Source organism: Saccopteryx leptura, chromosome 5, assembly GCF_036850995.1.
Source record: "Saccopteryx leptura isolate mSacLep1 chromosome 5, mSacLep1_pri_phased_curated, whole genome shotgun sequence".
Classification (NCBI taxonomy): domain Eukaryota; kingdom Metazoa; phylum Chordata; class Mammalia; order Chiroptera; family Emballonuridae; genus Saccopteryx; species Saccopteryx leptura.
The window spans coordinates 216,539,781-216,560,324 of record NC_089507.1 but is presented as its reverse complement, the minus strand read 5'-3'; the positions used below and the strand labels follow the sequence as shown (position 1 = coordinate 216,560,324).

Genomic DNA, 20,544 nt, shown 5'->3' with positions numbered 1-20,544 from the left:
AAGTCTTTTTTTAAAAAAAATAATAGAACTGAGGTTCTCCAAGGCTGGCTCAGGAGCGAGTGGTGATGTCTCCGCAGCACCTGCACTTGTTGGAGATACGGATTTATCGTCCGGAGCTCTGGGGGCGGGGCGCAGAAATCCGTGTTCTACAGCAAGCCCTCCAGAGGGTTCTGATACACACGGAAGTTCTGAGAACCGCTGTTCAATTACTTCGGGGTAATAGTAAATCGTAGGGTTTCTGTGATCATCCAAGTCGCCTTGGGGCCAATATCGGCAACGGCATACAACAGGTTCCTGGAACCCGGTGAGAGCTCAGTAAACGTTAGCTGCTGGAGCTGTCGTCTGGTGTTCTTATTATAATTATAATAATGGTAATTATTATTATTGCTGACACTGCCCCTTTCTTCCAGAACTTACTGTCTAGTTGGGGAGATAAGTCAAAAACAATGACAACCATAATCACGAAACAAACAAAAAAAGAGAGATGCTCTCCTATCTGGGGCCGTGAAGCCACGGGGAGGGAGAGCGTCAGGGACTCAGAGAGGGAGGACACGGAGGTGGCCACAGTGGTTTTGGGGACGGTATTTGTTCATTCACCCACTCACTCATCCGCTCATGCATTCATTTCTTCATTTAACAAACCTCTCCCGAGACCCTATTCCATGCCAGGCCCAGAGCCCCGTCCAGCTGCTCTTAGCGGTGAACAGGAGGAAACAGTCCCGCCCTCGAGAGGGAGGGGTGACCACCTGGGGACAACTGCAGACCCAGCTCGCCCACGCGATGGGGTGTCCATGAAGGACTCCCCGGAGACTTCACACGAGGGGCTCTCAGTCCCGGAGGGGATAACGCCCTTGCTGAGACCAGAGGACACGCAGGTGGAAGAAGGGCTGGCCCGCTTTTGCTTCTGTGGCACACAACTCCAGGGGCGCTGTCCACAGAGCCCCCGGGGGCTGTGGGCACCCTGGGTGGTGAGTGAGCAGAGCTCGGGGAGCCCGTCTCAGGCAGAGAGAGACTCGCGCACAGGGCCAGGGAGGGTGTGAAGGGGGCGCAGCGTGGCTGGGTCACAGCACGCGAACCCCGCGGAGTGGCCGGAAGTGAGACTGCCCGTGCCAGCAGGGCCAGCCCGCGAGAGGCTTGGAGGCCTCAGGAGGCCACTGGACCATCCTGAGGACCACGAGAGCTGCTGAAGGTTTTTGAGCAAAAGGTGGAAGCCAAGCTTTGCCTTTGCAAAAGAGAATACTTGTTGTACACGCACATACACACAGCACTCCCATGGTCCCCAACCTTGGGACTGTCCTTGACTTTACATTCAGTCCATCAGCAAGTCCTCTTAGCTATACCTCCGAAATACATCCAGAGTCTGACCCATTTCTCAGCCCATCCCCCCACCCTGGCTGAGGCCATTGTCCTCTGCTGGGACCACCGCTGACGCTGCCTCCAGCCTCTCTGCCTCCCACCCTCACCACCTATGACATGACACACATAGGGTCACACTTTTAAAAACAAAAGTCCGATCATCTCCCCCCTGTGGCTCCTCATCCCACTGGGACTAAAACCCCACTGGCCTCCACTTCAAACCTTCATTTCCTGCTCTGCAATTCTGAAATCCACCAAGCCATAGATATTAAAAAAAATCAAAGATGGCCAAACCCATTTTGATGGCACAACCTGACCTAAACCGGTCTGAACCGAAGGATACTTTGTATTTACTGCTCCTAGGACAGATGTGTCTATATCTGCGAGCAGGTGCACTCACACGGTAGATCATGGGGGTGCTACGCACCGGCCTCTGCAGCGACTCCCGGCACATGTCACCTCGGTGCTCAGCTCGCAACCACCTCTGCTGCATGCTCTCCACGGCAGAACCCCCACTCACCTCTTCAGAGGTGGCCCCTCCCTCTGCCAGAGATAGCCCGGCCATAAATCTCCCTCCCCTGCCTCTGTGTGATCTGTCACCCTCCGCCGAGACATTCTATATCATTTTGCCTCCACGTTTCAACTGCCTGCTTCTCTCATGCTGCTGTCTGCACCCCATTTCCGTCCGGTCCGGATTGATTTCGTTCGCTGCTGTACCCCCAGCCCTCAGAACAGAGCTGGCACACAGTACAGGGACTCAGCAAACAAACAAACAAACAAAAATCAATGAAGACACAAATCAACACACCGCGGCACCATCTGTGACGTAATGTCATCGCCTCGGCCTCCGAGCAGGGCGCACGCGCCAGGAGGTCACAGGTGGCTTTTCTCTCCTGCTCGCCCGGCCTTCCCAGGGCCAGCCGTGCCAAGGGACTCAATAAATATTTAGTGAGTGGAGGAAAGAGCAAAGTACACAACTTGAATCTGGGGGGCGGGGGCGGGCGGGGAGGAGGAGCGTGCACGGGAGGCTTCTGCCACAGCCGGAACTGGCTTTCATAGGAGCCTCGCCATCTGTGGGCGGCGCGCAAGAAGCTAGCGCCTCCGTGCTCGCACGCAAGTCCCCTCGTCTGAGACGATAGTTTTAAAAAGGCCCGGCCCGACGAGCCTCCCAAGGAAAAGCATAGAAAGGTTGACTGGCGCGGGGTGAGGGTCACTGAATACGGATGGTGCTTTCTAATGCGGGGGAGGGGGAGCACTGGACCACAAAGTAACAATTGCAAAAGCGTCCGGCCCAGCGATGCGCTTACCTTGTGGAAGACGTGGAGCCCTTGGCTGGAAGAGGAAAGAAACAAAAGCCAGTTATTTAACCTAGAAACAGACTTTGCTTATGTGACTTTTTTTTTGGGGGGGGGGGAGGGCAGCGGACCAAGGTTTCCTCCGGTGACACGGAGAGAAGGTATTGAAATCGTACCTCCTCCCCACCACGGGAAACCCCACACTCGCCCCAGCGGGGTGGTCCAGTATTTCCCATGGAGGGAGACCTGGAGCTGGGCCTTCCTGCTTTCTCACCTCTAGGAATTGCCCTAGGTCAGATCCTCAGCAGCCTCAGGCCTGGGAGGAGCCACCTGCCCCACCTCTGCTTTGGGGTCCTCCCCTGAGACCCTTGAAGCCTGGGTTCCCGTCCTGCAGGGCCTGTCACTGCTGGAGAACAGATTCTAACAGGGCTGGGAGTCGGGGGGCGGGGCAGGGAGCCGGTGTGAATCCCACTTCTGCCACCAGCGCGATGGGTTGCTTCTCCCCACTCTGAGCTTGGGTTCCAGCCCTCTAACTTACAGGACTGGGTTGGACATTTCTGTCGCTGCTTTTCCCAAAAGAAAATAAAAAAAAAAGGATCTTGGGAGGAAAGAAAGGGTGCATCTGGTGGTTCAGAGGTTTTTAAACCTGTGATACGGGGCATCCCACAGAGAAGCCGCCGCGGGCCCGGGTTCAGCCACCGTGTGACTCGAATTTTACGGCAAAATGGTAATTAAAAAGCAACATGCCCACACTCAAACGGGCTGCGCACCTCACGTGAACAGGCTGGCAGCTGCCACAACGCCCAAGTCCTCACCACTAGCTTAACGCTGGGTGCCTGGGCGGGTACTGGGTTGGGAGGTGAGTGGGAACTGTCAGGAAGGTTGTAGCTTAGCCTCTAAATGTCTGGATGGAGGCAGACGTGTTGCAAAGCGCTGGGCCATGCGCCGTCTCAGGGAGTCCCCTGACGGATCTCCCCACCCCCCACCCCATTTTACACCAGAGAGACTGGGTGACCCCCCTTACGGTCACATAGATGATAACGGGTAGAATTGCAGTGAAGATATTTCCCTGGATGGAGGTAAAGGAGGGGCGGCCCCTTCGAGGGACTGATGCATGTCCCTGAGGTGAGAGTGATGTGCGGAGTGGTCCCCACCACTTCCCCGTGCCTCAGTCTCCTCACCTGTAAAATGGGAGTTAATAATGCTGGGACAGAGGCCGGTGGTGAGAACAGTGCCCGGCCCTAGTTCAGAAGGGCCGAGTGAGGGCCAGCTGTCCCTGTCCCTGGGGCCTGTGTTGGAGAGCAGGCCTGTGCACACATACGGACCCACCACTCCGGGACTGGGTGACCCGCTTTCCAAACCCCCATTCCTCTCCCGGGCGCTGGTGCCTAAGCCCGCTGTGACGAGCTCGCTCGTCTGCCCATTCCTCTCCCGGGCGGGCGCTGGTGCCTAAGCCCGCTGTGAGGAGCTCGTGTGTGCCAGGAGCTCAAGGGGAGGGGCTGGGATTTCACCAACAGCCGCTGGGAACACTCCATCTAACGGGGCGCCTTGTGACCCTTGGCGACCAAGGGGTCCTTCCTGCAACCAAGGGGTCCTTCCTGCAGGGGGCTCTCCGGAGAACGTTAGGGAAAGCACTGGGTGGATCGCTGGCTGAAGCTCTTCCAGATTCCAGAGACCGGGGGGGGGGGGGGGGGGGGGGGGGGGGGGGGGGGGGCCGAGCTGAACCTCCCGGATGGGGAGCGTGAGCCTCGGCCAGTCCTCATAGTTAATGAGCCCTCCCGGCCGGCCCAGGAGGGAGGGAAGGACACCCTGGGGGCGGGGCGAGGGGGGCGGAAGGGATGTGTGACTGATACAGGACACGCCCGCCCGTACAGCGAGCCTGCGGATCGAGCCCAGAGAGGCTCGCGCTTCTCAGGCCATGGCACACGGCCGCTCACGGCCAGGCTTTCGAAGAGAACTCAGCAGACACCATGGCAAAAAAGGGAAATATCAGAGTTCTAATTTTATCCACAGGGTGTGTACGTGTGAGGCCGAAACACGAAATGTATTTCTCACACTTGTCGTCAAGTAAGTTTCAGAAATACCGGCTTAACACTGTCCCCTCCGAGACAGCCGGAAAGAGAGCATGTCGTTTCGTGAGGCCCGAGGACGGGTCGGAGCTGTCACCTCAGGAGGCCTTCCCTGGTTGCAGAACTACCCTTCCACGTGGGCGCCGCTATACTCATGTCACAGGGGAGGAGACTGAGGCTTGTGGAGGCCCGGCGCCGCTATACCCATGTCACAGGGGAGGAGACTGAGGCTTGTGGGGGCCCAGCTGGTTGTTGGTAAGCCTGTAGCCAGCCTGGTGGGTCTGACCCCAAAGTCAGAGGCCCAGCTTGCCCCCGTGGCAGCTACGCCACTGTGCACACACACGAGAGCGCTGTCCTGGATTTGAACTTGGACCCTCCTGCCACCGTGAGGGGAGTTTTCCAGGGAGGCGGCTCATGTTTCTGGCCTCGCACACAATGCTGACGACAGCAGCTAACGTTTACTGCATGCCAGGTACTTTCCTGAGCTTCGACGTGTAGTCACCCTCCTAATCCTCCCCACAAACAGCCTGGCAGGGAGGTGGTGGCATTGTCCCCACCCCATCCCGCCTCCTGCTTAGGGGGCTGGGCATCGTCACCCTGGACAGGGAAGAGGGAAGCAGAAAGTTTGCCGGGGGTTCCTGGGAACACTACTCCCCCCTCCCCCGAAACCCTCTGGCCACCGGGGTGGCTCCCCGTTTCCCACCTCGAAGGCGGTCCCGGGACGACGTGAGGCCTGGCACTGAGACGGCCACCTTGCAACCGTAAGCGAAAGGCCACGGGAGGGACCCCCGTCCCCTCTCCCAGATTCCAGCCAGGGCACTGCTACCTCTGGACTTTGTCTTATGGCTGGATGTAACCAGACATCCTTATGGCTTAAGCTGGGAAGGACAGCCAGGGGCGGGGGGGGGGGATGGACTTTTGGGGAGGAGGCAGGGGATCCACCCACCTTTCTTCTGTCGCATTCGCAGGAGATAGAGGGCGGCCATCAGCAGGGCCACCAGCAAGGCACACACCACGCCCACCACAATAAAGATACTACGTCTAGTATCACTCGAATTACCTAGGGACAAGACAGAACAGAGAGAGGCTTTATGCACACAAATGAAAACACACACACACACACACACACACACAAAGAAAATCAAAACCCACCCGCCTCTTTTCACCAGTAGACGGGCACCGTTCACTGAGACTGCCTGCCTGGGTCTTCTCAGATGTCTCAGGCCATGTGGGCATGTTCGTGGTCCTGCATACACGTCCCCGCACGGGTCAACCCTAGTGCCGGAGGGACACTGTTTGGAGCTGACAGCTACAGTGAGAACCAGGCCGCCGGGCCCAGGCAGAAATGTCACTCCCAAGGAACAGAAATACGTTCTTCCTCATCTGAGTGAACCAGAGTGGCCACTGCGGTGGCCCAGGCCCCCCCTGAAACTCTGGATAGTCACGGGGACAGTGGGGAATGTGGTAGACATGCAGGTGACCAGTGGACTCTGTCGACATCCCAGGGACTGTCCACGGATTGGAGCCCAGGACCTGGGCACGGAGGCTCTGAACCCAGGACACTTGAAACAAAGACAAGGACTTGGCCAGCCCCAGGGCACACGTGAGGGAACCTGTCACTAAGGCACAGCGGGGTGGTCGGGGGCGGGGCTCTGAGCTGCAGCGGGGTGGTCGGGGGCGGGGCTCTGAGCTGCAGCGGGGTGGTCAGGGGCGGGGCTCTGAGCTGCATGGGGGTGGTCGGGGGCGGGGCTCTGAGCTGCAGCGCGGTGGTTGGGGGCGGGGCTCTGAGCTGCATGGGGGTGGTCGGGGGCGGGGCTCTGAGCTGCAGCGGGGTGGTCGGGGGCGGGGCTCTGAGCTGCATGGAGGTGGTCGGGGGCGGGGCTCTGAGCTGCAGCGGGGTGGTCGGGGGCGGGGCTCTGAGCTGCAGTGGAGTGGTCGGGGGGTGGGGCTCTGAGCTGCATGGGGGTGGTCGGGGGCGGGGCTCTGAGCTGCAGCGGGGTGGTTGGGGGCGGGGCTCTGAGCTGCATGGGGGTGGTCGGGGGCGGGGCTCTGAGCTGCATGGGGGTGGTCAGGGGCGGGGCTCTGAGCTGCGTGGGGGTGGTCGGGGGCGGGGCTCTGAGTTGCAGCGGGGTGGTCGGGGGCGGGGCTCTGAGCTGCATGGGGGTGGTCGGGGGCGGGGCTCTGAGCTGCAGGAGCGTGGGTTCCCATCAACACCTCTAGCGGTGTGACCCTGGACAAGTCGTGGAAACCTCCCCATACTGGTTTCCCCTCGGGGCGCGTAGGCCGAGGATAACCTCCTCCACCTCCTCCACACACTGGGTCGCTCTGAGGACGATCTCACGAACTAACCGAACAACCGACGGACTCGCTCTTTCATCCTTTCCTGGAAGTACTTCCTGCCTGCCTGCTACGTGCTAGGCCGCGTCCCGGGGCCTGAAGCTACGAGGCCCTGGTTCCTAGCAGCTGAGACTCAAAGCTGGGGGTCGAAAAGCTCATCTCCCTCCGCACCGCCGTGAGAAAGCCGAGAGGCCCAGAGAAGGGCGCTGGCTTGTCCCAGGTCACCCAGCAAGTCTCTGATAAGGACCAGGGATGTATCTGCCCGTCCTGTCCCGCAAGGGCGGTGTTAGCCCCTTGAAAACCGGACATCGGTGACATCCAAAGGACGCCCTGCCAGGGCCCCGGGGCTTCCTTAGAGCTCCCTGAGCCCATGCAGTCTGCAAGCAGGAAAGAAAGCCTTTATTCTGATCCATTCAAAGGGTCTGCTATGGACGAGGCGCGGCCGCGCTCACAACAGGTGATGGGACATTCCACGGCGGCACCCGGAGGCCCAGCTGGTGCCTCTTTTGATGGAAGATGACGGACGACCCGTTGGAAGGGGGCCGAGGAAAGGACACCCTGACCCCCCTCTCTTACTCCTCCGGGAGAGGGGGGGCGGCTTCGCCATCGTCTTAGGTGAGCGCGCTCTTTGACCTATAGACGCGCTCTTCGGGAAATAGCTGCACGCGTCACAGAATACGCGTGAGGACATCCATCGCAGCAGCGGTGAGACGAGATAGGCCACAAGCATCCGGAAGACGCTACCACCTTCCTGGTGGGCCAGGCACACCGCACAGCCAGGGAGACAGGGCGGAGGAGGTCAGAGAGAGCCAGCGGGAGCCGGGGCTGACCGAGACAGTGGACACGGGGACTGTGAGGTGGGAGGCAAGAGCACTGAGCAGAGGGTCTCCCTCCCCTCCTCTTTCTTTATGGATATGGAGTTCAAAAGCTGTATACAGGACACGTACGAACTCTTCCCGGGGGTCACTGTGGGAGTGTGGGGTTTCTGGGAGGGGAGCTCACCTCAAAATTCTAATTTCTATCCAGAGATTTCTAGAGTATTCTATCACACGCATAAATTACTACCCTGAACATGAAAAAAATCATAAAATTTAGAAAGCGGTCCAGTTGGAGGGGAGGCCTCACCAGAGGGTGCCGCGGTGCCCTGTCCCTTCTGCTGAGCAGTGGCCTCCACGGTCAGGTTTTTGGTGACCGCCGGCTGCCCTTCATGCTGCACCAGACAGGTGAGCGTCACCTCCTCCCTGCGGGCAGACGAGTCCACCAGGAGCCAGCTCTTCCGGGTGAAGGTCCCGTCCTTGTTCTCTACGCGGGTCGAGCCCATTTCCATGCGGGACGTGTTTCCGTTCTCCAACCAGGTCAGCTGCAGGTGCCCGGGGTAGAAGTTCTTCACCTGGCAGGTGACGTTCACCCGGTTCTCTGGCGCAGGGTGCTGGGCAACCTCCAAGGTGGGCGGAACTGCAAGAGCACCGGGCAGAGCTCTGACCTCGGGGACAGGCCGGTGACGGAGTGGGGCTCCATCACTCACTCCCCAGCCCAGGACTGGGGTCACAGAGGACAGGGGGACATGGGGACTCTGTGCATATGAATGAAATAGCTAAGCTCAGCGGCCTGCACGCTGTAGGTGCTCAAGGACAGGCTGCTGTTATCAGGGGACAGGAGTGACACCACCAAGCTCCTGCATGCAGTCGGAGCATAATAACTGTAGCAAATGAAATCACCAAGCACACCAGAGCCTGGCTTATAGCGCGTGCTCGGTAATCGTGGTTGCTATGGTAAAGTGATGAGATTACTGAGCACACTGCCTGGCACGTGGCAGGTGTCCACCTGGCATCTGCCGTTCAGCAGTGGCAAGTGACGGGCACAATCGGGGGCCTGGAGATGGAAGGACTCCCAGGAATCAGATTCCAGGTGACCCCAGGCCTGGAGCAAAGAGCACGGTGTGGGGGGCAGGCTTCCAGGTTGGGGGCCAGGTGTGGACTCAGCCTGGGCATGAGGGGCATCTACCTCGGAGGGTCTCAGACAGGTTGGCAGTCCCACGGAGAGAAGTGTCTCCCTTTAGGGTGCCGTGGGCCACCTCACAGATGACCTGGGAGCGGATATCCCCCCGGGTCAGCTGCACCCTGGCTGTGCTGGAGATGCTGTAGGAGGTGCTGTCTCCCTCGGGGTCCACGCTGGTCTGGGAGGCTCGGAGCTCATTCCCGTTTTTGAACCATTTCAGGACGATGTGTCTGGGGGAGAAGCCGTGGGACTTGCAGGTGAAGTTCACGGTCTGCCCCGGCGTGGCCCTCTCCGTGGGGCCCGCTACCACGGGGAGAGAGGGTTTGGCTTCAAAAGGAGAATAATACACAATGAACATGACAGTGATTATCACCACTAACCATCAGCAGTGACACTGCTAAGAACCTTCCCATGTAGTTAGTGGGCTTTATCCCTCTGATTACGCTGGGAGGGCGTGTCACTGTGTCCCCCCACCCCCTAATGCACTCTGGGGGCGGGACAGGCCGGCATGCCATTCCAGGCCTGAGATCAAAGTCCACTTCTGTCCTCTCCAGGGGCTTCCCCACATCTGGGCTCAGGAACGAATTACCGATGGGTCTCACTCTTCATAGTAACTGTTCCTAGCTGCCTCCCCCGGAAACCTGTCCACCTCAGAGCCAGTGTTTACTGAGACACATGCAGGGCTCAGTGGGGACGCAGGAACCAGGCCTGTAGCTGTGGAGTGTTGTGGCCAGGACATGTCCCGGGTCCCCAGCTATGGAATGGGACAGCGGGCATTTCCCCTCCCAGCTGCAGTGAGTGTTAAATCAGGTCATGGAAGCACATTTGCGTTCAGCAAACAGAAGAGGCTTCACAATAGTAAACAAACGCAGCTCCATCTTGAACCTGCACTTAGTTTACATCCAGAGCTCTCCCTGCAGGTATTTATGGATTTACTGGAGAATGGTCATTCATTTACCAGATTCCAGTAGGGTCTCTAATCTGTGCCCACCCCTGAATTTGAAAGGTGGAGTTAGGGGAGATGGGATGTTTTTCTGAATCTGAGGTCTTCTCTTGGGTCAGTTTTGGGTTGAACACAAAGGTCACTGAGTGCTGAGAAAGATAAAGGTGGTTAATGTCTCTTAATTTGCAAGAAAGAGAGAGACAGAAAAGGAGAGAGACGAGTAGCATCAACTCATAGTTGTAGCATTTTAGTTGTTCATTGATGACTTTCTCACAGGTGCCTTGACCAGGGGGCTCCAGTTGAGCCAGTAACCCTTTGCTCAAGCCAGTGACCTTAGAATTCAAGCCAGCAACCTTGGTCTCAAGCCAGTGATCATGGGATCATGTCTATGATCCCGCGCTCAAGCCAGAGACCTCAGGGTTTTGAACCTGGGACCTCAGCATCTCGGGTCAATGCTCTATCCACTGTGCCACCACCGGTCAGGCTTGGTGGTTCATTTCTTAATCGTATTGAATTAGACAAGACACAGACACAGGCCTACGAAGCAGGGAGAACACCCCCTGTGTCCAGAGAGCAGCCACACATCAGCGAATCAGAAGCGAGAGCAGTTTCTCCCTGTAGAAAGAGTCCACAGGGCGTCTCGAAATCATCAATTATTACCCAACAGCTCCTCTCACAGTGGGCAGAAAGCAAACGCTCATAAATTCTTGCGCGTGTCAATATCTCACTCGCTTCCTACAACTCGTCAAACATGTTGAGGACATCGACAAGGGGGCGTCACCTGAATGAGTCAGGTCACAGAACCACCAGCCACCGGCCACCTCGGAAGATGCTGGGTTCGGTTGCAATGTATGAGGGACGTCTTGGCATCCCTGCTGCTGGGCTGGTCCCTCTGAGCTCCTCTGCTCCTCCTCCTCCCCTCACCCCGTGACACAGGCCCTGTGTGGTCTCCCTTACAGGACACGAGGCTCAGGGAGGAACCCGGCTGGCCAGGGGCCACACAGCGAGTAGAGGGCCGGGCTCAGCTCGCCGCTCCCGGGACTGGTTAACGTGAGCATCTCTGTTCTCTAGCCTTGAGCCTCGGTGTCTGTTTCCTGCGCACAGTGGGTCGAAACACCACCCCGGTAAGAGCAGTGAGCACGTATGTAAACCTCAGAGCCTGGCACATAGTAGGGGCTTAATAAATAACGCCTGTTGTTATCCTAAGACCCGGTCTTACTAGTTCTGAAACCACCTGCTCGCTAGAGCAGGGGTCCCCAAACTTTTTACACAGGGGGCCAGTTCACTGTCCCTCAGACCATTGGAGGGCTGGACTATAAAAAAACTATGAACAAATCCCTATGCACACTGCACATATCTTATTTTAAAGTAAAAAAAAAAAAAAAAAAAAAAAAAAAACGGTAACAAATATAATATTTAAAATAAAGAACAAGTAAATTAAAATCAACAAACTGACCAGTATTTCAATGGGAGCCCCTTCCGGAAGTGCGGTGGGGGCCGGATAAATGGCCTCAGGGGGCCGCATGCGGCCTGCGGGCCGTAGTTTGGGGACCCCTGCTCTAGGGAGTAAGAAGGCCCAACAGAAGCACACACGAGACCACAGGCATTTCCCTACAGGTCCTGCCCTTTCCAGGAGCTGGGAGCATTTGCAAAGGGGACAGGTTTCCGCAGTGACGTTCCGCTGTGCTGGGGCAGGAAGGGCTCTCCGGCTGCTCAGTGAGTACTATGTGGGGATTCAAGAGCCTGTGTAGGCACACGCATGTGTAGACACACACATGTTTAGACACACGCATGTTTACATACATGTGTAGACCCACACATGTTTAGACACACGCATGTTTAGACACACGCGTGTGTAGACACGCGTATGTTTACACACGCATGTGTAGACACACGCATGTTTAGACACACGCATGTTTAGAGATGGGAACGGGTCCCCGGCAATGGTGCTCAGATCTGAACAGGGTGTCCCAGCTGCCCCTCCTCGGGGCCGGAGAGCACGGGACGGCACCTTCAGCTCAGGGCTGCTCCGTGGGAGGGCGTCTTCCCTGGGCTTCCATGGGCGGAATCCAGCACACGCTATTCTAAAACACCCGCATCCCTAAAAGTCGTCCTGGCCGCCCCAGCAGCAGGGGGCGGCACCTTCACCAAGGGGATAACAGAGACCAGGTTTCCTCCGTGACCTCGGAGACCAGCTAGCTCAGGGCTGCCCACACTCCCTGCACCAGCATCCCCTGGCCGTTGAGAAGTTCACCTGAGCAATGAAATCAGAATTCCTAGGGGGGGGGGTCTGGGACCTTTTCGAAGTTTCCCAGGCGCTTCTAACCAGCAGCCAAGTGGAAGGGCGCCCAAGCCCCCCTCCCGCCCCGCCGCTATGGAGGTGTGGAGGGGAAGTGACCGCCTGTCCCAGGTCCTGTGGCTCCGGCAGACCAGAGCCCACACTCATCGCGCCTTTACTCGTGCCAGGCACTGCGCTACGCACTTCACAGGGGTTCGCCCATTCAGTCCTTACGCCTGCTCAGTGCGATCAGCACTGTCCCCGACAGGTGAGGACACCGAGGCCCCGTGTGGGGAGTGAGGCATCGGGGGTCCCAGAGCCGGGAAGTGGCAGGGCTGGCACGTGAGCCCAGGCAGGGGCCTCGGCCGATGCTGTCACCACTGGGCATGGACACCCGGGAACACCCTGCACCAACTCATCTAGACGCCCTCAACTGTCCTCACAAACTCCCAAATGGGAGCCGTGATTGTCACCACTCCACGGACGGGGAGACTGAGGACAGGGCCCCAGGCTCGCTGCTGCTCCCCGCCCCCTCCCGCCTCCCTGCCTCCTCATCCAGGGGGCCCTCTGGGCAGGCGGCCCGGGGAAGAGGAACGAGAACTCTACCGGGAGGCCGCCGACCTGCGACACGATGGAGCCACTCACTACCTGAGGTGGCACACCTGGGACCTTGTGTAATATCCTCAAAATCACGGTAGAGCCACCTTCCCTGCCCAGGTCCAGAGGTTGTGGAGAGACTCTGTGGCCACCACACCGAGGAGGGAAATGGAGCAACATCCACACAACGTGCAATGCACGTGCCCTCTGATCTGACACCTGGTCTGGGGAGATGTGGCTGAAGGTGGGGAGAGGCCCCCCGTCACCTTGGGCCTCAGGGTCTGACGGCGAGGGGCATCTGAACCTTTGGGAAACAGGGGAAAATAGTCTGGCCCCCTGTTCAATGGTTCGGTGCAATTACTTTTATTCAGCACCTACTATGCGCCCGGTCTTCCATGGAAAGAGGGTCCCACGACAGGGCAGGAAGGAGCCTGCCTGGAATCAGGTCGGGGGGGCCTCACTCACTGCCATGTGACTGTGGGCAAGGGCCCTGTCACCTCCTGGCCTCAGGCTGCCCTCTGCGTGTGGGTGGCTGGGCAGGATGCTCTAAAGGTGCTGACAGGCCAGGACTCAAGTCCTGAGGCTCCGGCAGAAAACCCGAAATGAGCACTTTTGCTAAGTCACCCCCGTGGGGAACCTCTTCCAGGGGTGAGGGACAGTCTGAGAAGACTCTGCTCGGAGCCTCTGTGACAGTGACAGGGGCCCTGAAATAAAGGGGGTTTCGGACAGACTCACAGGGACCGTCCAACCTCTGAGCAGGCCCTCTGACCAGGGCTGTCATTTAAACAGTGAGACTGTAACCTTAGGAACCATCCGTGTGACGTTTCTGAGGCTGAGATAAAGAAACACGCTTTCCCCTCCCACCCTGGGTGGGGGTATCCCCACTGGAGGGACAGGGACGGAGCTTCGAGGGAGGGGAGTGGGGGCTGGTCTGTCCCCTGTGCTGCCCCAGCACCCAGAGCAGACAGGTGCTCGGTGACAGTAAGGAGGGGTCTTGGCCACATGAGGGGACCACCCTCAGGAGGCAGGGGTGAGGTGTGGCCTTGTGACGGGCACGTCACTCAGACCTTCAGCTCCTCATCTCTGGAAGCACGGGGCTGGGCGGGACTGGAAAAGGGCCAGGGCTGGGGACTCAAGCTGCTGAAGGTTCTAGATGTTTCCAACCTTTTACCAGCCCTGGGACCTGAGCCAATAGCACAACCTCTCCAGGCCCCGACCTCCCTGATCCACAGGTGGTGACATCACACCCCGAGTCAGGTCGTGACCATGAGCTCGCACCCTGACCCTAGCTGTTGCTCAGAGAGCGGAGGGTGTTCTTCCTGATGGGTGTCACACACCAGGGACGACGGGTCCCCCTCGGTACTCACCGCTCACAGTGAGCTGAGTGCCTGTGCCCGACGCGATCTCCACGTCACCAGGGCTTTGTCTCCGGAACTTCACGCAGTAGTAGACGCCCGTGTCGGCGGTGGTGATGTCACTGATGCGGATGGAGAAGTCCGTGTTGTTTCTCTTCGTGGTGTCTCCAACTGTTGTTACTCGGGGGAAGTGGCCTCCTGCTTTGAAACTGTAGACTAACTCTCGGCCTGTCCCTGTCCCCCTGAACCATTGTACAGGCCCAATGGGGTAAATGGAGCTCACGGTGCATCTCAGAGTGGCAGTCTCTCCTGCTGCGACAGACACAGACTCCTCAGGCTGAATCACCCTCAGCTCCTGACTGGCCCCTCCTGCAGGGAAACACAGAGCCGTCACTTACCCATCCACACGGGACCCCGGAGGTCTGTCCACTGTTTTTTAGCCGCAGCGTCCACTGACCCCGTACACATCCTGAGTGGGCCTCGAGCTCGGGACACAGCATGTGTCATACATAGAACCCTCACAACAAGCTTGTAATATGAGTCCCCATTACAAATGAGTAAACTGAGGCGCAGGGAGGTTAATGATGTGGCACAGAGTAAGTCTGAGCTCCTGATCCCTCTCTGGAAGTGTCTGTCTGAGCTGGGCTCTGAATTCGAATCTGAACTTACCAGGAAGAAAGGGGAACAGTGTTCCTAACAGAAGGAACAGCATGGGCAAAGGCTCAGAGGCGGTGGAAGCGTGGTATGGGGTGGGGCTCTCTAGGGGTTTAGACTGTGTTTCGGGCCTGACCCAGGAAGCAGGCCCCTGGCAGGGGGGCCGGACCCAGCAGCTGGGGTTCGTGCCGGCTGTGAGGTAGGGAAGTCGGAGGACTTGGGTTTGGCTCAGGGCTCACCACTGCGTGACCTTGGCCATCACTTGGGCCACCGATAAGACCCAATGGGAATTCTTGTGAGTGGTTCTAACAAATGCAGCGTGGATGGCAGTGCTGCCCTCAGCGGGCAGGTCCTTTGCTGTCCTCTGAGCCTCAGTGCCTCATCTGTCAAACAGTCATATGACCCCATTTCCATGAACTTCTGGCAGGACCACCCACAGGCCTGGGCCAGGACGGTGTCAAGGAAGCGCCTGGGCTCTGAAGCCACCTGACCCGGTCGGAGCCCAGCTCACCTTCTGTTTACACGTAGCCTAGTGTAGTCACTGGTTTTCAGTGTCCACTTTTTTTATCTACAAGATAGCACTCTGCAGCTGAGCCCCCTGGTTCTGACTGAGCAGGAGGGAGACCTTGGGCGTTGGCTCACCAGCTGGTGTCCTGGCACCACCCACTGGCAGTGGCAGGGCGCCCGAGGGAAGGGAGGCCGTGGACTCTATCTGCCCTCCCTGCCGGCAAGCCCAGGGCCCCAGGACAGGCCTCTCACCCCCCTGCATGCTGTCCCCGCCCTGACTCCTGGCCCAGGGATTGGCCTGTTCTCATGGCAGGTGAGCCACGACTCAGCTTGACAGGCTGCGGGCAGCCAGACCCTCGGGCTGCAGAGTGCCCAGAGGACAGGGGCTCGGGGTGTAGCTGGTGGCCAGGTGTGTGACAGGCACACAGAGCAGGCCGAAGAATCCAGCAGAGACCCGAGACATCAGGGGGCAGCCTCAGCCACTGCCGACCGCACCCCGCCGGGGACATTCCCAGTGGGTCTGAGTTCCAGCATGGCGACTGGAGGCACAGGAAGTGCCGCCCGGAGACGCACACAGGGTGGGGCCAGCGGGCCAACGGGCCAGCGGAGAGCGGGGGTCCCCCTGAGCCGGCTCGGCTCCTGCCCTCCCCGGGCCTCCTCTTCACCTTCCATAAAGAGGGGTCCCACCACCCCTCCACCCCCTCCCCCCCCACAACGGTCAGGAGGACCGTGACACAGTTGGACACAGGTGCCAGCTACAGATGCTGGTTACATTGTCGTTTCTGTGCCCACGGTGATCACAGATACATTATTTAAATACGTGATTTTCTCTGGATTGTCATGCTCTCCCCAAGCTAGATGTAAGACCCACAAGAGACTTTCTCCAAACTGCTGTCTACAACAGCGTCCAGCACACCCCAGGCCCTCAGTAAATATACGTCGAATGCACGCACGCACGCACGCACTCACGCACGCACGCACGAATGAATGAACGAATGAATGAATGAATGAGGGAAGGAAGCTTTTACCCACACCCGGGAAATCCCCTCCCTGAGCCTCTTTCTTCCTCGGTTCGGGGAGCTGCTCCAGGCCAAGCCCGGAGCCTGGGACCCTGCCTGGCCCGCAGGGCGCAAGATGCCGGGGATGCACGGTGGTTACTATTATCCTTTATCAATAACACCACAGGGCTGTGAGTCAGCAAGCGGCCAGGCGGCGGCGGAACCGGGCGCGCGGCGGCGTGTCTGAGCAGGGCTATTCCTGTGGTGCCGCGGGAGGCCCGCAATCCTGCAATCACACCCGGGCGCGTGGGGGGGGGGGGCAACTATAAAATCTGGAGCTTCTGTAGGGCTGCCCTTCCCCCCCCCCCAAAACCTTTTTCAAGTTCCCTCCACCAACGGCAGCCCGATTTAGGCAGCTTTAATTAATTAGCTGGTGTTTATAAAGCGTTTGAAGAATACGAAAAGTGCGACGTAAGTGCCAAATATTATTTTAATCGTGTGTGTGTGTGTGTGTGTGTGTGTGTTTCTCTCCCAGCAGAGAGTGGTGTTGGTTTTTTTTGCCTGCCTGCCTGCTTTTCTTCTTCTCTGCAGGTTCTGTTCTGGGAACCGGGCTTGTTAAAACTCGACTCCTGCAGTTGTGGGCCCGGGCTCCTCGCGCTGGCATCGCGGACAAAGCCATTTCCTGCTCTCTCCTGAGCCCCTGGCAGAGACAGCGACTGTGCAGGGGCTGGGATGGTCCACCCTAACCCCCCAGCTGGGTGGGCATTCTCACACGCTGCTGGTGGGCGGGGCCACTGGGACACCCTTTAGGGGAAGCAGTTTGGCGGGTGTACCAAAGCTGTGAAGGCTGTCTGCCTGGGGGGGGGGGGCCGCCCCCACCCTGCCCAACAGATCTTGACAAAGTTGGGAGAAAGCCCAAACGGTCAAGGACAGGGACTGGTTAAGTGAATCGTGGCCTATCCCCTCCCCCCCCCCCACCCCCCATGGAAGGGCGGGTAGCCATGAAAAGCAATCCTAAGGAAAACGGTGGTAATCCAGACATTTTTGCACGGCATAATTTTAAATGACATCATGATTATGCAAATGAAACCTGTTCGTTGCAAAGCAAGTGTTGAGAGGAAACAAAATATATATTATATAAGCACAAAATAATGATCTCATAGAATGCCGTCCAAGACAACCGAGATCAACATTTTGGGAGGTCGTTAAAATGAGTGAATAGAAACCATGTAAAAACCATGCTCCGATATCTAAGGAGGGGTGCAAACATTTTGCTTCCTCCATTTGGTTCTTCTATGTTAAAAAAAAATACACACAAAAAAAACACCCAAAACTGGAAATATCCTCATATCCAAGGAAGGAGACTGGCTGGTCCCACAGATGCTGACCCCAGGCCACGACCAAGTCCACAGCCGCGAGAATGAGCGCGGAGACTTACAATTACCGACGCAGGGATCCATTAGGCATTCACAGTCAGTTACTGAGTGGCATTTTCAAGTCTGATCCCAAACTTCTTGTTTCGAAAAAGAAGGATAGATGATATTAGAGATTAGCAGTGATTTACCGTGAGCGGTAGACTTACAGGGGTTTCGTGTTTATGTTTTCTGTTTGCACGACTTGCACAATAAAAGGAAAGGAAAATCTATCCTTCCGGTAGGCTCGCGGCAGCGTCACCATGTAAAATAAAACGATACATAAACAAACAGCTGCGAGGTGCGATACCAAGCTATAAACCACAGCTCTCCCTGGGTCACGAAGCTAGAGAGCTGGTGGGTGATTCTGACTTCTCCTTCCTATTTGGGGGATTTCTGCAGCTTTTTCTAAACTGGAGGGTTAATAAGGAATATTCACAGTATCCCATTCTGTAATAAGAAAAACCTATACAGGTATTAATATGGACATTACATACACGTTTATTGTTTGAATGAACCTCCTTTCCAAGACGTCTGTCTATCTGTCTGTCTGTGTCATTTACTCTGTGTTCCTCAGCTTCCTCTTAATCGGGCTTGGCACAGAGCACGATATTTGCAGATCGAATAGCCGATTGAATATCTAGAGAAAAGAGGTCTAGGATGACAAGTGCCCTCAGGTTGAAGTGTGATTCCGTCTGGGAAACGGGACCAGGTGGGCACATTTTCTAGTAAGCAATATATTGAAGTCTCTTTTTCTTTCTTTAACTGTGAACATTTACTGGTTTGGGTAAAAAAAAAATAATGATAATAATGAAATAAACGCTGTAAGTTGTCTAATGGAAGAAGGCGGCACAGCAGGGGGTGCCTGCCCCGTGGATGTGAATCTGTTGTTCCAGGAACTCGGTGTGCGTGGGACACGGGAGCCCACGGCACAGGGGTGGTCGGGGATGAATGATGGGAACCCACTGTGCGCCAGGCCCGGAGCTGAGGGCCGTGGGACGGTTCTGGCCCTGTGGGGCTTGCTCACAGGCACAGACGGTGGACTTTCAAGAGATGAATCAAAGAGTCACATCTGGAATGAAGCACAGCCTCTGGGACAGGTGACACCTGCCAGCATCTCTGACTGAGCCCACGCCCGGTCCCGGGTGCTCCTGCCCCACCCCCTCAGCCTCCTCGGTCCTCCACCAACAGGCCGAGGGGGGGGGTGTGCGAGAGGAGGCACAGGGTGGGGGCGGAGGACTGACCACCAGGCTTGTGTGGATACATATATATCCCCACCCCCACCCCGTGCTCACGTGTTGCTTTTGAGATGAAGAAAAGATGAAAACAATTTTCATTAGAAGTGAAAAACATAAGCACGGATGCTTTTCTAGTGGGAGAAACAAATCAACTTAAAATCGAAACTTGCTAGAAGGAAATCAGGGCGACTGTGACCCCGGGGAGGGGGGGCTGACGCCTGCAGAAGCCCACCCCGTCGGGGCGCAGGGAACAACGCTGACATGCACACACTGCCCCAGAGCCAGCCTTGCCCAGGAGGGCGCCCACTGCCACTCCTGCAGGAGTCTGACTGCCCCCCAGAAGCGGGGACCTTGGGGACCAGATGATGGAGGCCACCTGCCAGGTTTCCACAAACTTAAGGATTAGCCCAGGGCTTGGGAGGCTATGTCTGGAGCCGGGCTGTGCCAGCATCGCAGGATGGCTCGAATGACATCCACTGTCCCCGCCCCGACCCGCACACCGGGGTAGCTTGGCACCCCGCTCCCTGACCACGGTCCTGATCATTACTGGCCATGGGGGGGGGTGAGGGGGGCGCGCGGCTGGTCTGTCAGCCCGAAGCACAGCAGCACCTCCCTGGTGCCGCCTTGGACGTCCTCTGGGTCATGCGTGTGAGTGTGTGCTGCAGGAGCATGGTGGCAGTATGCACATGGGTGGGGGTGGGGGGGCGCGCGGCTGGTCTGTCAGCCCGAAGCACAGCAGCACCTCCCCGGTGCCGCCTTGGGCGTCCTCTGGGTCCTGCGTGTGAGTGTGTGCTGCAGGGTGGTGGCGGTATGCACAAGGGTGGAGGAGAGCAAGGCAGGACTGTGGACACACGTGCCCGAAGGTGCCGAGGGCTAGCATTCACACACGGACGCCTGGGTGGACCCGGGGTCGTGTACACCGGTGAGCGTGTACAGGGACGACACGTGTGCTGCAGGGTGGTGGCGGTATGCACACAGGGGTGGAGGAGAGCAAGGCAGGACTGCGCACACACGTGCCCGAAGGTGCCGAGGGCTAGCATTCACACACGGACGCCTGGGTGGACCCGGGGTCGTGCACACCGGTGAGCGTGTGTAGGGACGACACGTGTGTGCTGCAGGGTGGTGGCAGTATGCACACGGGTGGAGGAGAACAAGGCGGGACTGCGCACACACGTGCCCGAAGGTGCCGAGGGCTAGCATTCACACACGGACGCCTGGGTGGACCCAGGGTCGTGCACACCGGTGAGCGTGTGCAGGATGACGTGTGTGTGTAGGAACGTGCGACCGCACAGCTCAGAGTGTGTCTCAATGGGGGCCAGTGACCAGGGGCACGAGGGGTGTGAACTGTGCGCACACGTATCCAAATCACAGACGGCCCGGGTGTGAGCGAGCGTGTTGGCAGCAGGGGAGGGTGTGTCTTGCCTGAGGGTGTGAGCAGATGTCTGGGAGGGGTGTGCGCACGGCAGTGCATGCGAGTGTGTGTGTGGGAAGGGGGCAGGAGAGACAA

At 57.8% G+C, this 20,544-nt stretch overlaps 1 protein-coding gene across 4 annotated transcripts in view; it reads right to left on the bottom strand.

Moving 5' to 3' along the window:
• LOC136405169 (tyrosine-protein phosphatase non-receptor type substrate 1-like) overlaps window positions 1–20,544 on the bottom strand; it is a 42,741-nt gene that overhangs the window by 7,118 nt on the left and 15,079 nt on the right. For all 4 annotated transcript variants that reach the window (XM_066384262.1, XM_066384265.1, XM_066384263.1 and 1 more), the window contains exons 3-7: window positions 14,241–14,597; window positions 9,062–9,382; window positions 8,183–8,512; window positions 5,667–5,780; window positions 2,664–2,688 (exon numbers count right to left, since the gene is read on the bottom strand). In XM_066384262.1, the coding sequence (XP_066240359.1) occupies window positions 2,664–2,688; window positions 5,667–5,780; window positions 8,183–8,512; window positions 9,062–9,382; window positions 14,241–14,597 (1,147 nt within the window). The remainder of the gene's footprint in view (window positions 1–2,663; window positions 2,689–5,666; window positions 5,781–8,182; window positions 8,513–9,061; window positions 9,383–14,240; window positions 14,598–20,544) is intronic.